General features: G+C 62.3%; 2 protein-coding genes and 1 long non-coding RNA gene across 10 annotated transcripts in view; 1 reads left to right on the forward strand and 2 right to left on the reverse strand.

Annotated features, from left to right (window-relative positions):
• Nucleotides 1–350, reverse strand: part of GATAD2B (GATA zinc finger domain containing 2B) — a 97,015-nt gene extending 96,665 nt beyond the window's left edge. For both annotated transcript variants that reach the window (XM_077900754.1, XM_077900752.1), the window contains exon 1: nucleotides 332–350. The gene's annotated coding sequence lies outside the window, so the exon portion shown is untranslated. The remainder of the gene's footprint in view (nucleotides 1–331) is intronic.
• Nucleotides 9–4,702, forward strand: LOC144315757 (uncharacterized). Of its 2 annotated transcripts, none has more exons than XR_013381548.1 (3): nucleotides 9–239; nucleotides 2,140–2,276; nucleotides 2,406–4,702. It is a non-coding gene; the product is annotated as an uncharacterized LOC144315757 (long non-coding RNA). The 2 variants fall into 2 exon arrangements; XR_013381549.1 differs by lacking the exon at nucleotides 9–239 and adding an exon at nucleotides 382–932.
• On the reverse strand, nucleotides 2,949–16,065 carry DENND4B (DENN domain containing 4B). Of its 6 annotated transcripts, none has more exons than XM_077900748.1 (28): nucleotides 15,927–16,065; nucleotides 14,367–14,706; nucleotides 13,683–13,935; nucleotides 13,142–13,211; nucleotides 12,826–12,995; nucleotides 12,506–12,750; nucleotides 12,164–12,230; nucleotides 12,012–12,070; nucleotides 11,691–11,835; nucleotides 11,288–11,463; nucleotides 11,075–11,175; nucleotides 10,514–10,729; nucleotides 10,028–10,173; nucleotides 9,639–9,778; nucleotides 9,430–9,556; nucleotides 8,602–8,808; nucleotides 8,233–8,361; nucleotides 7,291–7,498; nucleotides 6,851–7,018; nucleotides 6,216–6,604; nucleotides 5,936–6,058; nucleotides 5,627–5,796; nucleotides 5,404–5,545; nucleotides 4,945–5,181; nucleotides 4,343–4,460; nucleotides 4,084–4,249; nucleotides 3,933–3,997; nucleotides 2,949–3,826 (listed from the first exon to the last, which is right to left on the reverse strand). In XM_077900748.1, the coding sequence occupies exons 2-28, from the start codon at nucleotides 14,681–14,683 to the stop codon at nucleotides 3,681–3,683; spliced, it is 4,500 nt and encodes a 1,499-aa protein (XP_077756874.1). In that variant the 5' UTR covers nucleotides 14,684–14,706; nucleotides 15,927–16,065; the 3' UTR covers nucleotides 2,949–3,680. The 6 variants fall into 6 exon arrangements, with proteins under 6 accessions (XP_077756874.1, XP_077756873.1, XP_077756877.1 ...); XM_077900747.1 differs by lacking the exon at nucleotides 15,927–16,065 and adding an exon at nucleotides 15,396–15,562 and having other exon boundaries at nucleotides 6,216–6,598; XM_077900751.1 differs by lacking the exon at nucleotides 15,927–16,065 and adding an exon at nucleotides 15,396–15,562 and having other exon boundaries at nucleotides 4,945–5,013.
• Nucleotides 16,066–16,607: the final 542 nt, after the last annotated feature.

Consider the following 16,607-nt stretch of genomic DNA (forward strand, 5'->3'; position numbering starts at 1 on the left):
GGCGGGCGGAGCAGACACTGCGGTACAGACGGGGGGCAGCGGCGGCGGCGGCGGCGGCTGCACCGGCGGCGGCACCACACAAACAAGGACGCTGATTGGGCAGCTGCCAAGCGCCTGGGCTCCACCTTCCCTACACGCCACGACGCCCATTGGGCGACCTCAGCCGGCCTCCCCGCCCTCTTCTTCCAGGCCTCGCTAATAGCAGGCGGGATGCCGGGACTACACCCCACCCTTGAAGAGTGAGTGGCTGGAGGAGCGCTGATTGGCGGCCGCAGCACCCAATCGTGCGCGGAGGAGGGGGATGGTCTAGCGGGGGCGCGTTAATGGGTACCTCGGCCAGTCCCAGACACATCCGGGTCTTCGGCAGCCCATTAAGTGTCGGGGGTCAAAAAATCGCTTCAGGCTGCAACTTTCCCTTGGAGACGTTTTGGTCCCCAGGCAGCCGCCGTACCCCGTACCCCACACCGGGATCCCCAGGGCCCGCTCTCATCCTCCCGACTCCAAAGATGGAGGTCGGCGGGCAGCGCTGGGCTCTGCGTGGGGGGTGGCCCATCGCGACCGAGCCCCGGAACCCGACGAAGGCCGCGGCGGCAGGCGCCGGGCCTCGCGGTCCGTGCGGGGCGTGGCCTCCGGGTGTGCGTGGGGCGCGGGCGGGGCGGCGGGGCCGTGAGCTCGGGGGCCGGGGCCTCCAACGGTGGATGCGGTGTCCGCCGCCCCCCGGTACAAGCCCGCGGCCCGGGTGCGGCTGACACCCCAGAGCAGGCTCCGAGACGCCGAGGGCCTGGCGCGGGAGACTGGCGCCCCGGCCGAGTCCCTGCGGCTCCGCTGCACGTCCCCTCGCCTGGACGCTCTGTGCCTCAGTTTCCCCATCTGTCAAACGGGAAGGATGGAGAGGAGCGCCCGTCGCACCGGGTCATCGTGACGATAAGATAGTACGTTCAAGGAGCGCAGGTCGGCGCCGAGGACGCGGGCGGCACTGAGCCAGCGCGACGGCAGCCACGAGCAGACTTTTCCAACAATTGCACTGAGTCGCACATCCCGCTTCCATCGGTGCCCTCCTTGCAGGCACCGAACGCGGTTTCCCGTCCTAACGTTCTCAGCGACTCGGTCATTTGACACAAACCCACAGGCCCCTGTGTGCGGGGATGTGGCGGGTGACCTGCCTTCAGGAGCGGCCGCCCTCTTCCTGTCCTGTTCTGCACCCCCCCCCCACCTGGCCCTCCAGGGCAGACAGGGGAAAGGCGGTGGCCGGAGATGCCAGCCTGACCAAGGTGCCAGGGAAGCCCCAGAAAATACCTTAAAGGCAGACTGTGGAAGGGACTTTGAATATGGGGCCATCAGACTCCAAGGACAGGCGTGAGGCCTCCACTGCCCAGCGGACCTGACCTTTCCCTTCACAGACCACCTGTTCGTTGGCTTTTCTTTCCAAAGCCAGTGTTTACGAAGTGTGCTTAGCACTTGATAAGGATTGTAGGGTTAATCTTGGTAAACAATCTCAATTTGCAGATGAGGAAACACTGAGGTGCAGGAGTTAAGTAATTTGGCTGATGTAATAAAATTAGTAAATTGCAGAGACAAGATTTAATTGAACTGTCAAACTCAAGCCTGTATAGGCTCTCAAGTCTGGTAAGAAAAACGAGCCAGGAATAGGCCTGTCCTCCCTCATCTAGCTCCCTAGGCCATAGCACAGAGATGTCATAGGCTGTAGTGAGTACTTTACTCTTGGAATTTCCAGATATTCCTGGGGCTAAAGGATTCTGTAGTCCTGTCCACCTGACTGTAGGTCTCTACAAGGAGGCCCAAAGGTAAGAAGTACAGGAGTTGGAAGTGAGAGTGATTATCATTACTGTCTGAGGCAAGGGGTGCTCTAGACCATCAAGATGGTATGCTCTGTGAAGGTAAGGGACTAAAATCCTCTCATTCCAGACAGTTCACTCTGCTGGACATACTATGCCCTACAAACACTTGGGATATCAGGAAGGCGGTTGCTCCTTGCAGATACAGGCACAGGATGATTCTGGGGAGTCAGGTCCAATCAGAACCTGGACTGATAGGAGGGTTTCCCTTCTGAAGGACACACCTCCCAGTCCCCAGCAGGACAGAGTGCATCTCCTAAACCCTCGCTTCCCTCCCATGCAGCTCTTTTAGGATGCTGGAAAAGCATCCACCATGCTCACTGCAGGATGCGGAAGGGTCGGTCCTGTGGCTCGAAGTTTCCAGTACTCCTCTCTCCATCCACTGTTCACCACCCCCAGGAATTTGCACTAAAGCCTCATGTAAGTTATTACTTCCATTGACACTCCTGCCCTCCTTCCCCAAGGCATGTGTTTTGTTGGCTAATTCCCTTTGGTGATTGGTTCTGCAGCTCTTTGGGAGTTGTTTCCTGTGTTTATTTCATTCTACAGGAAAGGGAGAATTCTGAGCGTCTCCTTCTTGCCCAGTGAGCTCCTTCATCCTTGCCTGTCTTCCTGGTCCTGTCCACAGGCTGAGACCCTAGTTGGAAGAGCACCGCCTGCACCTAGAGCAACTGAGGGGGTCTAGGGGAGCTGCCAGAGCTCCCAGGGTACATGAGAGCTGCCAGTACCGCCTACCCGGGAGTGGGCTGTCCTCTCTGTGGAGGTACTAGAGAAGCTGGGAGAGAGGAAAGAAGGCAGAGATGAGCTCAAGGCCCCCAGAGAATGGAGCCTTTGTGTGGGGTACAAATGAGGGACAAGGGGGTGATTGTGTGGGAGGGCCGGAAGTGCCACACAGCCTGGCACCACCATAGCCAGCACCGGATTCACCCCTCTCCTGCTCCGACAACTCCCTGAGCACCAAGGGACCAGCACCAGACCTGGTCGGGGAAGGCATGGCAGACTTCATGCTGCAGGGGATGAAAAGGTGGAAAGGAGGAAAAAGAAATACCTCTGCCGTTCATTATCCCAGACCCAGGGAACAGGAGGCAGAAGGAAAAAACAGAAGCAGCTTTTACTATATTTACATCCAACAAAACTTCGCAAGGAACAATCCTTACTGCACAGCCAGGGCCCTGGGCAGAGTGGAGGTAACAATGAGGACTGGATGGGGCTCCCTCAGCTCCCTCCTGACTTTCCAGGAGCTACAAACCGCTGAACCACGGTGCCCCATTTCCCTTCTCTCTCATCATCCCCAGGAACCTCATCAGCAAGGGGGCTGTGGCTCCAAAATAAATAACTTAAAATACAAACACTAAGGTAGACAGTGGGGAGCTTCAGGCTACTTCAGCAGTTCCAGGAAAGGAGGCCTGTCACCCGGCCTGGCAAGGAATGACATCCCTCCCTCCTACTCAGGGCAAAGGCTCAGCAGCTCTGTCGCTTTCCAGTTGTTTTTTAAAACAAAAACTTAGAAAATGCCCAGGGCAGTACAGACCTGTGGGTGGCCTGGAGGAGAGTCCCCGGTGTAATCTGGGGAGGAACAGAGCTGTGCCAACTCCCGCCAGATATCGTACTACATCAGCATAAGCGTACTGGGTAGGCTGGAGATAGGGGCATCATGACTTCTGGTAACAGGGGTCCCTCCTCTCTTTTGTTGCCCACATTCGGAGCCTAGGGCTGGGTCTGCTTTCCAACTCCTCTATGAAAGAAGTAAGGAGAGCAGTTATCTCCAGGATGCCTTCTCCCTCACCTCCCCACCCCAGGCCAGAGAGGAGAGCTTAAGGGTTCCTAGCATTCCAGAGGTGCTCCAAAACATTTCCGGCAATCTATGGCCTTTGGGGTGGGCATCTGTGCCCGTCGCTGCCTCAGCTCCTCCTTGCCCATGCTGCTGGCCAGCTTGTTAAAGGCAGACTTGTACTTCTTGTCGAAAGCCACTAGGGAAGAGGATGAAAGTAGGTCAACAGAGGAGGATTCCCACCCCCCTCCTCCGACATCCAGCCCCAGATACTTAAACTCCTCAGGCCCCTGCTGCTCCCTTACCTATGTCCACGTGGTCCTTGCCCAGAGCAGCCATTGTCAGGAACAAGATTTCACGGTAGATGCCCCTGGAGTGGAGGCAGAAGGTATGAATGAGAGAAGGAGTTATGGAGCCTGGGACAGGCCAGGTACCTCCCAGAGAGGTGCACCATACCTCTGCAAGTGCAGACCAGCGGGAGGCGGCCCTAGCGTTTCCAGTAGGAGCCCTACAGCCTTGTGCACCTCATTGAGACCCACGTGGCGCAATACTGACTCCAGCAGGTCCAGGCTGAGGGGTGCAGGGATGGGGCCTGGCCATACCACCCGCTGTGGGATCTGGCCTGGGTGAAAGAAAGGAAAGCAGCCAGGATATTACTGAGCCCTCTGGGCGTGGGACGCACTCCTTCCCAGCCTGGGCCAAACACCACACTCACTGTGGATCCTCCAGAGCACGTAGAGAGGTGGGCAGCTACTGGGATCAGGGGTGAGGACATCCCACAGCAGCCGCACCTGCACAGATGCTGGATCAGGCATCAGCCAAGGAGATGGGGCCTGTAAAGAGCCAAGACAAAGGCAGGTTCACAAACTGCAGGCGGAGAGCTTGAGATGGACCAGCAATGCTCCGAGAGAGAGAGGGGCATCATGGGATGCAGCCAAAAAAACAAGGGGAAGGAACCTGTATCCCCCACGAGAGCGCAAGCTCTGAGAGCATGCATTTGTCCTGACATCTGCATCCCTTGTGCCTAAAAACTGCCTGGAACCTGAAAGGTGCTCAATAAATACTGGTGTCATGACAGACAGACATCCAGGAATCATTGTGGGAGGTACTGGGCACCACACAGGCATCTAACCCTGGGCCCTGGGCACCTAGGCCACGTCACAAGTCCGCAGACGAAGGCTTAGTTGTAAAGTGAACAGGCCAGGGATCAGACTGGGGCAATGGACCCAAAGAGCCTGTGCCAGCTCTTCGGGGCATGAGACACCAGGAGGTGAGGTGGGCCATACCCAGCAAGCGGGGCCACATAAGGGCACTGACCTGGGGCAGTGGGGGCCCATCACAGGAGGCCAGCACCAGGCATGGCAGAATGTTAGGCAGGCGCAGCCGCTGGAAATACCACAGAAGGTTCCAGAAGATGATGGGGTGGGCAGCAGGCAGCTCAGGCAATGCCAGCACCTCACTGCCCTCATTCTCCACCAGTGACTCCAGCTCTTTTCGCAGCACCAGGGGGCTCAGGTAGGCCCAGGCCCCACCCTCAACCCGCCGGGGCACAGCCTGTCAGGTATAAAGATGGAGAGCAGTACAGGGCAGATGCCGGCCATGCCCCTGGGGTGCCCACCTCCCCCCAGGCCCCATCCCCAGGACCCCACCCCCAGGACCATGCTTCCCACTGAGTCACCTCATCCAGCAGCTCTGGGCTCATCATGCCCTGCCACCACTGGGGAACACACAGACACATGCACGCTGTCCCCCAAGCCCCTGCGGCCCACACCTTACCCCCATGTGCCCGTTGCAGAGCTGGGGCTCATCCAGAGCAAGGCAGAGCCTGCGGTCACTGAGCACAGGGCCTGAGCCCCCAGGGGTGGGGGCATCTTTGCTGTTACTGGCACCAGCTGGGGCAGGTTTGGGGCTGGGGGCACTGTGGGGGAACAACGGGGGTCAGCCCTTGAACCTCTGCCTCCCTGTTTCCACCCTGAAGCGCTGGCCCTGCTTTGGGCACCTGGGTCGGGAATCCAGGGTCTGGACACTGAGCAGAGGCACAAAGGGGCAGGCGCAGAAGGGGCAGATGGTGTTGAGGTTAGAGTCGTCGGGTGCCCAGCCGGCCATGATTTCCTCATCATACACCAGTGAGTCACAGGCACGGCAGGAGGAGCAGCTGGACAGCAGGATCTGCAGGCAAGAAGACCCCCCCAGGCTGAAGAGTCCAAGCTCCTTGCAGGTGCCGCAGCCCCTGCCTTCAATGGAGAGACAGAGGGACTAGGCCCTGTGCATGTTTCTAGCACATCTAGGTGGGTGGACTGCTCCTCACTTCCAGGGATGGTGGCTGCGAGGACCCGGGGGTGTCGCTGAGGCGCTCCGAGGACCGGCGGAGGCTCAGGCTGCTGGCAGAAGACTCAGAGAGGTCCCACTCGCTGCCCAGAGAGGCTGAGCTCTGCCGGCACGTGAGAAGGAGTGGTCAGCAGGAGGCTCTCTGTTAGCAGCCCCGCTCCGGGCCCCATGGGGTTACAGCAGCTGGACACCCCCCCGTGGCTGGCTCCCCCTCCACGTTGGCTCCCCCACAGCTGGCTCCCCCCACCCCAGCTGGCTACCTCAGACGCAGTGGATCCAGGGCGCTCGCGGGGTCGCAGGAGGCTGTCCATAGGGCTGCGGCGGGAGGGGGGAGGCAGGTCGGGGGGCAGCTCAGGTGGGGGAACATGAGAGGCGGGGGAGCGGCGGGAAGGAGTGAGCAGTTGTTGGAGGCGAGCGCCCAGCCCTCGTCTGGGGGTGCTGGCCTCATCCTGACGTCCACTGGCCTTGGACGCCCGCCCACTTGGCCCTTCCAGGGCTTCAGTGGACTGGGCACCCAGGGCTGAGCCTGAGTCCTCCAGGCTGCCTCCAGGGGCCAGCTCTTCACCCGTCAGGCTCAGGTCTGAGAGGCTTCCATCATGCCAGGGCACAGGCGACCCCCGGGGCTCCAGTACCCCCAAGGCCTCTATCACTGCAGGGCAGAGGAGAACCGTAGGAGACAGCGCCTCGCTGTCCAGGAGCCAGGGAGACAACCCCTGGCCGCACAGACCCTGGCACTGCCACTACTACCACCACAGTGACATGTCCCAGGCAAGGTCCCCCATCCTCTACAGCACACCCCACAGAGGGCCCCTGGAGCCTGGCTCTGCTCTCCTCCTCTCTCCCTGGGAAGCAGTCAGGAGAGCAGGCCGGGGTATGGGTCAGGCTGGGCACTCACTGTGGGCCACGCCGGCCTCCACGGTGGGCTGGGCCCCACGGGCACTGCCCAGACTGCCGCTTTTCACCAGGCGCCCTGTGGGTGAAGCTGGGTCCCGGAAGCTTTGACCAGCCCAAGTAGTCTGGCGCTGAAGTGGGCGGGTAGGGGAGTGACGCTCGAGATAGGGCTCTGCAAACACCAGGAGGAGGCTGAAGACAGCCCACCAGAAAGCCCACCCTGTCCCAAAACAGGGCTTCTTGCATGGGCCTGGGGTTGTAGGGCTCCTCCCAGACCGAACATCCTCTCCTTCGTGACCAGCCAAGTGCACAGACCTGTCCCCAAAACACCCAGGTCCCCAGAACAACCCATGCCAGCCATGAAGCTAGCACCAGTTCTCTGTGCCCCTGCCCCACCAGGGCTTGGCTGCATGTCCCCAAGCAGGTTCCGGGTCTCCTACCCACCTGTCTGGGAGCTGCCTGCCTCCTGTGCTGCTGCTTGCTGCTGTTGCTGCTGTTGCTGCTGTTGCTGCTGCTGCTGCTGCTGCTGCTGCCGCCGTCGTTCCTTCAAAGGCTGGCGGAACTGAGCAGCCCCCAGGACGACATTCCGGAGCTTGGCCCAGCGCAGGCGCCCACCCGGTGTACCAGAGAGCCACTTGCTTTCCAGCACAGCCTGCCAAGCACAGTGCTCATCAACATGGCCTACTTCCACACCCTGACTCTAGCCTGATGGCCACTGCCTGTTCCAGGGACACCAGGGACCCAGGGGCCATCTCCCCCTGCAGATGTCCTGCCTGGTCTGTTCTGCTGATGGCTCGGCCACCGCCACTCTGAGGGAGCTGAAGGAAGCCAGAAGCTATGCGGATACTTTGTATGCAGTCTCCGCTACTTGTTAAGCATAAGGCTTTGAAGAAGTTTTTTCATGTTTCTAGTCATGAGTTGTATCACATAAAAACGAGGAGGCACTTTTGTATTGTGGTTAAAGTTCTGGACACACAAAACATCACTATGTCTGTGTTCATGTCCTGACTCCCTGACCTCTTCCCTATGGGATCCTGGACCTGTAACATGGGGCTAGAGGGAGGCGGGGCTGCGGAAACGATGAAAGGATAGAAAACACATGACATGCCTGGAACAGTGCCTGGCACGCTGGCTGACAGCATGGCTACCAGTGGGGGGTAGCAGTCCTTGCCCGGCCACCCCGTCAAAGCTATGAGGAATGAGTAAGCTGCCAAGCAGGAGGGATGCTATCTGGTGCTAAACCGCTCCAATGGTCCAGTGGCTGACAGGGGTTACAGGGCCCTGTGGACTTTCCATGGTCACTCTTCAAGGGGGCATGAGGGAGCAGCATCCTCCCTGTATCCACACTGGCACCGGCTGCCATCTCACCCCAAACAGTTTCAGTACCTTGTTGTAGTAGCCGTAAGTGATGGTGTTGGGCACAATGCCTGCCCGCCTCATCTCCAGCATGACCCGCACGGACAGCACAGGCTGCCCATAATGGGAACACAGCTGCATTAGTACGCGGTAACACACCTGGGCCAGGAGAGGACAGTGTGAGGGGCCCCTTCCCATCCCCAACCCACAGGTCCTGCAGACGTCACCAGCCCGGGACAGCTCCCAGGGTACTGCAGAGAAGAGCTACTTGCCCTTCCTGCTGATCTACGCCCTTGGGGTTCACGGATGCACCCTGAACATACTCAATGAGCGTCACAGGCACCTGCCCAGCTCCCTACCACTTCAGGGGCCTCCCTGGGGCTGGGCGTGGATACCCACCTCATCGGGCAGCACCACCTTGCGGCTCTCCATCTGGCGCAGCACTTGGTAGGCCGTATGCAGGGCCTGCACGCGGGAGGGCGCTGAGCGCACATAGGCAGGCAGACACAGGAACCACAGCCCATAGCAGTGCCCCAGCAGGCAGCGCGCCCACAGCTCGGGTACAGCTGCTGACTTCTGCGCCATCCGCTGCGCAACCTTCATCTCCTGGATGGGGCAGGACACACCCTGGTGAGGACGGTACCAGGCCAGAGCAGGCCTGGGGATAGGGTGGGAGAAGCGGCACCCTCCCCAGGGTCTGTGCTCTGAGAAGGCAGGAGGGATGCTGCACACAGGGTTCATTTCATCCCTGGCACCGAGGCCTAGCTCTAGAGCCGGGGCCCCCACCTTCCCAGAGTGCTCGGAAGACAAAAGTGATGGGGACGACACTAACAGCTAACATTTTAAGTGCTTTTTATGGGCCAGGCACATTGAAACCTGCTAATAGGGATCCCTGGGTGGCACAGCGGTTTGGCACCTGCCTTTGGCCCAGGGCACGATCCTGGAGACCCAGGATCGAATCCCACGTCAGGCTCCCGGTGCATGGAGCCTGCTTCTCCCTCTGCCTGTGTCTCTGCCTCTCTCTCTTTCTCTCTCTGTGACTATCGTAAAATAAGTAAATAAATAAAATAAAACCTTTCTTCTCTAGTTTACTGATTCCTAGACTCCCTTTAAAAAAAAAAAAAAGAAAGAAACCTGCTAATAATAGCGTAGGTACTATCAGATCCGTTCCACAGACGAAGACACGGCCTGAGTCAGGTGCCTCTGTAGGGCCCACATCCCTGTTACCTGTTTGGTACGGCGAGGGGCAGGGCTGCTGGGGGCGCTGCGGGATGGGCCTGGCACAGGCAGAGCACCAGGCTGCTCACGAGGGGACTCAAACAGCTCAGCCCGCAGCTCGGGAAACCCGTCGTAGCTGGAGGGGCCGAAAGAGGCAGGATTAGGAGTGGTCGATGAGCAGCCAGCCATGGCCTAGGCTTCCCAACAGAGGCTCTCACCAGTACTGGGGGGTGGAGTCACTGCCCTCAGGCGCTGCAGGCTCTTCAGGAGGTGTGATGAAGACGGTGAGCTCACTCCCTGACAGCTCCTCAAGCTCCACCAAGGGTGTGGGCTCAGGCTTCTCCTGCTCCGGGTGGACCTGAAGCAGGACGGTAAGAGTGAGCATGGAGACAGTGGGCACAGGGAAGAGCCAGAACATCCAGAGGACAGCACCCCTGGAAAGCACAGCTGTGGGGAAGAAGCACAGGCACTCAGGCTCCCCAAGATCCTGGAGACATCGCCGGGGATGGAGTCAGGAATGGGAGGGCAGACAGCTGTGTGGCCCCGACAACTGGTGAGACGATGCGCTTTTAACAGTGACTATGGGCAGGGGGACAGCATCCAATACCTTGTCAACGCAAGAGTCGAAGAACTCAAGGGCGGCGTGCCGAGCAGAGCCAAACGAGCATTCCTCGATAAACTGGGAGAACATCTGTGTGCGCAGCAGCTGGCAATACAGCTTGTGGCTGGAGCGCTCCCGGGACTTGAGGAAGCCTGGGAGTGAATGTGGACCATGGGGCTCAGCAGGCCACAGGCCCTATCACGACCTTCCCGAGACCCTGGGACCCAGTCGGGGCCCCTCTGGCAGGACAACTACAGGTGCCAAGCTGGCCAGGGGTCCCTCCCTTCTGTCTGCACCTGCTCCCTCAGATGGGGAGCCCTGAGGTCAGGGTCCTGGGGATGGTTTGGCCTATGGGCTGCTTACCCCAAGCCCTGAGCCCTCGGAGGGCAGAGCCAAGGCCCCAAGGACCATACAGGCTCAGGGCTGGTACCAGTGGAAGAACAAGCCAGGGAGCCTGCCCCCCGACCCCCACCCCGGGCCAGCTCTCCCTACCCTGCAGGAAGAAGAGGTTGTCCACATCTCGAACACCCTCCGAGGGGGCCTGGGTGAGCGGCCGCAGGAAGTCCCGGTAGCCCTTGAGCAGACAGGCCATGAAGCGGAGGAAGGCTCCCTGCACTTCGCGCTCCAGCCGGGCCCGGCGGCCACATACTGCCTCGTAGTCTGTCAGCAGAAACTCCAGGGACGCCTCCTCCTCGGGCCCTGTGTATGCTGGGGACCAGGGCAGCCTGGGTCAGGGCTGGCCCCAACCCTTCTCCTCCCACACCTGTGCTGAAGCTAAGGCGTCCCTGGTAGGTATCCTCTTCAGGCCTCCCCAGTGACTGGATTGCCCCCAAGCCCTTGCCCCCCGCCACCCCCCCAACTCACCACCACCACCACCCCATCCCTGACGCACACATTCGGAATCGTGATGCAGCAGTCCCCACACTCCCGGGAAATTGGCATCCTGGCCACCTCCTCAAGCGAGTGAGGTCTGGTTCTGCACAGGCCTTCCAGCCTGGGGTCCCCTGGTCAGGTGGGTTCCCAGTCCCACCCACCCCTGCCCAGGGTACTCACTCTGATCCAACTGCTGGTACAAGTTTGTCAGAGTTGCCAGCAGAACCTTGTAAGGTCTGCGGGGCAGGGTCCGAGGAGACAGTGGCTTCTTCTCCTCAGTCCTATGACATGAGCAGAGGGAAGGAAGGGCTGTGAGGCTCCTGGCTGGCCTCTCCCACTGCTTGCCCACAGCTCTGCAAGCAGCCCTGACTGATGGACACCCAGCCCTCTTACTGGAAGAGCGTGTTGGTGTCAAGGTCGACGCAAATGACATCAGCAGGCGGGTCGTGCAGATCGAAGTAACTGGAGTGGATACCCACAATGAAGGGCACAGGGGCGCTCAGCACATCTGCCAGCACCAGTGGACAGAGCGGGATGTAGGGGCACTGCCAGTGCAGCGGGAAGATCATCTGGAGCGGCAGGGAACAAGAACCAGTGGGCTGGGGGTGGCCGGAGTGTTGGCCAGGGTCATGGAAGCTGCTGGAGGTGGGATCCCGAGAACAGCCCCTGATGCAAGTTGTGTATAGACTGTGCCCCCCAAACCCCCAGAGGAAGGTAAAGGAAGTAGAATCTGGACAGGGGTGGGGGCACGTGTGAAAAGCTTCAGGGAAGGTGGGCTGGGCAGGGCGGAACTCACAGAGACCAGGGCCTCACAAACACTGGTGAGCAGGTCAGGCCGCAACGAGTGCACCAGCAGCTTGTGCTCCGTGAGCACAGCCAGCAGCAGCGTGATGGCCAGCTCGGGGCCGAGGCTCTGCAGCAGCTGCAAGAAGCTGGCACCGCTGCAGGCAGTGCAAGAGGGGTAGGGTCACCAGGGTGCCCCGGAGACCCCTCCCCAGACACAGGGCGCAGATACTGCTAGGGCCTGACCTGTGCAGACCTCAACGGCCATGCCCACCTGCCTAGCACCTACCAGGTCCTCAGTAGCCACAGCCCTCCCCCCAACCTGGACACATACCTGAGCGGCAGGGGTGAGGATACAGGCTGGCAGAGGAGCAGGTTGTCATAGGGCGACATCTGGGAGGCAGAAGAGCCGCAGGTCAGAATGAGAGGCTGGCCCCTGCCAACTCCCTCCGCCCAGGTAGCCCCACGCTGGGTGGCAGCTCTCACCTGCACCAGGATGCGAGGTCTCTGCGGGGAAGGGAAGGGGACGTTGTGAATGAAGTGGGAGATGTGCCTGGGAAAGAGAGGGATCCGGGTCAGAGGCAGACGCCCCAGCCCCCCGCCCATGTTCCGCCCTTCTTCACCTGTGCACCAGAACCTCGTAGTCCCTAAACTCAGCACAGCCCCTGCCCTGGGGCCGGGCCAGGGTAAACCAGGCTTCAGGCCCCACTCTTCCCTCAGCCAGGGGCACTTTCCCGGTGGACAGATTGCACGATCCTGTCCCTGTTCCTCCGCCCGCCTGGCCCTCCCTCGTCACCCCTGCCCAGCAGCGGGGGCTGCCATGCTCACGCTTCCAAGGGCAGGCGGTGGGGGCCTGAGACGGAGTAGCGGTAGAGGAAGGTGAGGAAGGCGCGGAAGGCGGGGAAGGCCGGCCAGCGGGACAGCACAGCGATGGCGCGCCGGCTGCGCACTGCCCGACCCCCCAGCGCCCGGCCCCGCTCCACGGCGCTCAAGAGCCCCAGGGCCCGTGCTTGGCGCTCCGACAGCCTGGCCCTCGGGAAGGCCTCATAGAACTGCAGGGCAGCGCCGTACACCTGGCGGGGGGCAGAGAGGCCGTGAGGTGGGCTCAGCAGAGCTGGACCCCTGGGCACGGCATGCTGTTCACCCACCTTGTCACCAGCTGCACCCGTGAGCACGAAGGTAGAGAAGACGGGCACGGGGTACTTGGTGTGGGCAGGCCAGCACTCAACAGTGGCTCCCATGGGCAAACAGAAGACGGGTACGGACTCGGGCAGGGGGAACGCCTCATTGTCCTCCTCAGGGTACCGGCCCAGCAGCTCTGTGGGGGGACCCAGGAGATGCCAGAGAAAAGCCAGGTGGCAAAGGAGAAGCGAGTTCTGAGCATGGCGATGTTGCCAGCCAATAGGCACCAGGGCAGGGGGACACGAAGGAGCAAGGGTCTGGAGGCACACGGGGGCCACTCACCTGCCTCGTAGACCAGAGTGTGGGCCTTGGCTAGGCCCACTTTGTAGCACAGGTATACCGCTGGACCCCACTGTCCCAAGAATGACAAGACATAGATACACACTCACAAAGTTTTCTGGGCTCCATTTTGTCTACCATCCCTTAGCAATCTTTCTCTTTATTTAAAAAGTGATTGTAAGTAGGCTCCATGCCCAGTGTTGAGCCCCAGAGCGAGGCTTAAACTCACAACCCTGAGAGGGAGAGTCAGACACCTAAGTGACCCAGCCAGCTTGGGGTTCCAGTGGTCTTTTGTCTTTAAAATTCCCAACAACCCTGGGGTGCCTGGTGGCTCAGTCAGTTGAGCCTCTGCTCCTCCCCTCATTCACTTTCTGCCCCTCAAATAAATAAATCTCAAGAAAAAGAAGAAGCCCTCCCAGGAATCCTGGTCCCCCAAGAGAAGAGTCACCCCTGAAGGCCTGCCGCAGGTGTCGGAAGCCCTCTAGCCCTAGGTAGCCTCTCTGCCCCAGCGCCCACACCCCAGCACACCACAGGCCCTGCTCACCACACCAGGGTTGAGGTTGCGGGGCAGTCGGCAGTAAGTATGAGGAGTGCCCTCCCCCTTGCTGGGCAGCACCAGGCAGACATCGGTGATGCCAAGGGCATGCAGCCCTGCCCCCTCTGCTGCCCGTCGGCAAGTGAGGTAGGTGCGGGGGTGCCCAGGGCCAGGAGGGGCCAGGTTGGCCGAGTGGCTGTAGGGCGTTGTGTCCAGCACCTGAAAGCCAGGCTTGGGTCTTTCCTTCCCCTCGTACAGGACCCTGAACATGGAGAGCAGGGCAAAGGTCAGGGGTTCGGGGCAAGTCCTACTGACCAGTCTTGTCACAGCGAGCACCAGGGCCCACTTCTCGCTGGACTCTGCCCTCCAGCCTTCTGTGGCTCCTAACTGTTCACAAATGCGACGGGGAAAGGCTCCCGTGGACTCACTGTGTGCCACATCCCACATACGGATGACCCTGTTGGGTCTTCTCAAGCACCCTGCGGAGGTGTTCTCCCCGTTGAAGGGGGACATGGGCCCACAAGGGCTCACCACCCTGGCCAAGATCCCATAGCTAGCAAGCAGCTGCAGAGTCTACCCGCTGATTCCACGTGGGGACTAAGTGCATCCCCCCACCCCTGCCCCCTTCCTGCTCTCATCCCAGCCCCCACCTCACCCTGCCTCCCCTGGTGCCTGTACAGAAAGGGCACGCACCCCAGCTCCACGAGGGGGGGCTTGTCACGGCCCCTGCGGTAGCAGATGACGGGCTGCGTTCCACCCAAGAGCCCGGCACTGAGTTCCAAGGGGTGGCCCCCAGCGGAGGACTGGATGCAGGTGTAGCCCTGGGGCACTTCCTCGCCCAGTGCCCGAGCAATGACCGCCATGTCTGTGATGGGCTCGGCTGGCCGGGGAGGGCGCAGGGGCCCACTGGGTTCGGGAACCCGTGTCTCCTCGGGAATGGGAGCTCCGTTCCCTGCAAGCCCGGCTATCACGAAGTAATCCACCAGCCGGGGGGGCCGCTCCTCCGCCATGGCCCCCCCCTCACTCACTGCATCTGGAACGGTCAAGTGGGGCAGAGGTGAAGAAGGGAGGCAACCAAGGCCCCCCTCCGCTCCCTCCTGTCCCCAGTCCTTACAGGGGAGGGGAGGGTCGCAGAGGTCCGCCAACCCCGAGCTCTCCCGCCTGTGACGTCACCAGACCCTTAAAGGGACCCGGCCCTTCCCGCGAGCAGCAGCAGCCCTCTCCCCCAGCAGCGCCCCAGCAGCGCCCCAGCAGCGCCCCAGCAGCACGCCCGCGCACAGCTGACCGCAGCAGCCGCCCGGGGGCTCTGACCTCGAACCGCTGCTGCGGCCTCTACACAGGCCCGGCCGCCCTCACTCCCCACAGTCGAGGTCACTATCTTTCCTGCACTGGCCCTGCCGTGACTTCGCCAACCTGACAGTCTGTTTTCGGGGTTTCTGACCTTCCCACCCCTCCTGATGGCATCACTAGAACCTCATGGTCCAGCAGAGGTTCTTAAAGAGCGCACCTCTACGTTTTCAAGAGGACCCCCCCGGGTTCCAGGAAGGCCCAGAAAATCCAAGTTTTCGTGTCTTTCCACCAGCCTCGGGTGTCCTCCTGCCTGCGGGTGCACTGACCCCACACACCAGCGCCCTCCCACCTCCAGGCTCCTGAAGTTGGGTCCGACGCGGCCGCGGGGGCGGGGGAACAAGGGCGCTCCACGGGCCTCCCCTGTGTGCTCACCTGCCGCCATGGCCTAACCCGGGGGTCCCCAGAGCCCGGGGCACGGAGCCGGGGCGCAGCTCGGCGAGTGGCTGCAGCACCGGACGGGAGGCGTGGGGCGCTCGGGAGGGGAAGGGAGGGGACTTCCCGAAACCCCGGAGGGGAAGCTGCGCGGGCGGAAGTCGGCCCCGGGGCGTGCGGCGGGGGCACCGCCAGGCCGGCAGCGCGGCCCTCCTCCCCCCGCCTGCCCCGCCCCCGCCCGGGCCCCCCGACCCCGCCTCGCCGCCCAGCGCGGCCACACGCAGCCAGACCGTCCGTCCCCACCCCGGGGGGGAGCCGCGGCCGCGGGCAGCGTGGGGGGCAGGGAGCGGGGGGCCCGGGGCGGGGTGGAGGGGGAGCGCCCTCCGGCCGCCGCACACCTGCGCGCCCGCCCTTGTCCCGCGGGCTCCCCGCGCTTTCACTTCCCCGCGGCGGAGGAAGCGGAACCAGCTGCGCCGCCGGAGCCCCGGCCTCCCCGCGCCCCCTCCCCGCCCGCCGCCAGCCCGGCCCTACCTGCCGGCCCGCGGCTCCCCGGCCCCCCGGCCCCCCGGCCCGCGGGCGGGCGGCTCGGAGGCGGGCGGCGGGCGGCGGGCTACCCGGCCCCGGACATGGCGCCCGGCTCGGCACGCTCCCGCCGGGCGGCGGGCGGAGGCACAGGCGGCCCGGGCGCCGCGCCGGGCTCGTCGGCGCGCCCCGCTTTCTCCGCGGCCCCCCCACCCCCCCCACCCGGGCCGTGACCCCGCCGCGCCCGCTCGGCGCCCGCAGCGCGACCCCTGGCGGCCGGGAGGGCCCCCTGCACGCAGGCGACGGCGCCCGTCCCTCCCGGGGGCCCGGTCACATGTGGCCAGAGGTGGGGGGTGGGGGCCGGGCTGCGCCGACCCGGCGACGCCCCGACTTCCAGGCTTAAGGCGCTCTGCATTCCCTGCGGGCCTGGGTTGCGAGCTCTCAGTTCCCTTTCTGAAAAAGAGCAGGGCTTCGAAAAGAGGAAGAGAGGGCGGAGCTGCGGGGTGTGCCCCGAGGGGAGCGGGGGCCGAGGCTGGAGCCAGTGGGATGGACGCCGAGAGGGCGCGGGGCTGGCAGCCTGTGGCGGCAACAGGCACCCCTCGGGAACCCTGGGAGCAGGCCAGCACTCAGGGCAGGGAGGGCACGCGCGGGGAGGTAGCCAACTTGGAGTGAGGTCAGAGGCTGGCCCTG

Source organism: Canis aureus, chromosome 6, assembly GCF_053574225.1.
Source record: "Canis aureus isolate CA01 chromosome 6, VMU_Caureus_v.1.0, whole genome shotgun sequence".
NCBI classification, from domain to species: domain Eukaryota; kingdom Metazoa; phylum Chordata; class Mammalia; order Carnivora; family Canidae; genus Canis; species Canis aureus.

Bases quoted from the DNA above. Each gene is read 5' to 3' on its own strand.
- DENND4B (XM_077900746.1), bottom strand. The intron at 13,936-14,366 runs GTGCGTGCCCTT...CTCCATGTTCAG, and splicing joins CCCCCCCTCGTGGAGCTGGG to GGTCCTGTACGAGGGGAAGG. The intron at 11,176-11,287 runs GTAAGAGGGCTG...CTCATGTCATAG, and splicing joins GACACCAACACGCTCTTCCA to GACTGAGGAGAAGAAGCCAC.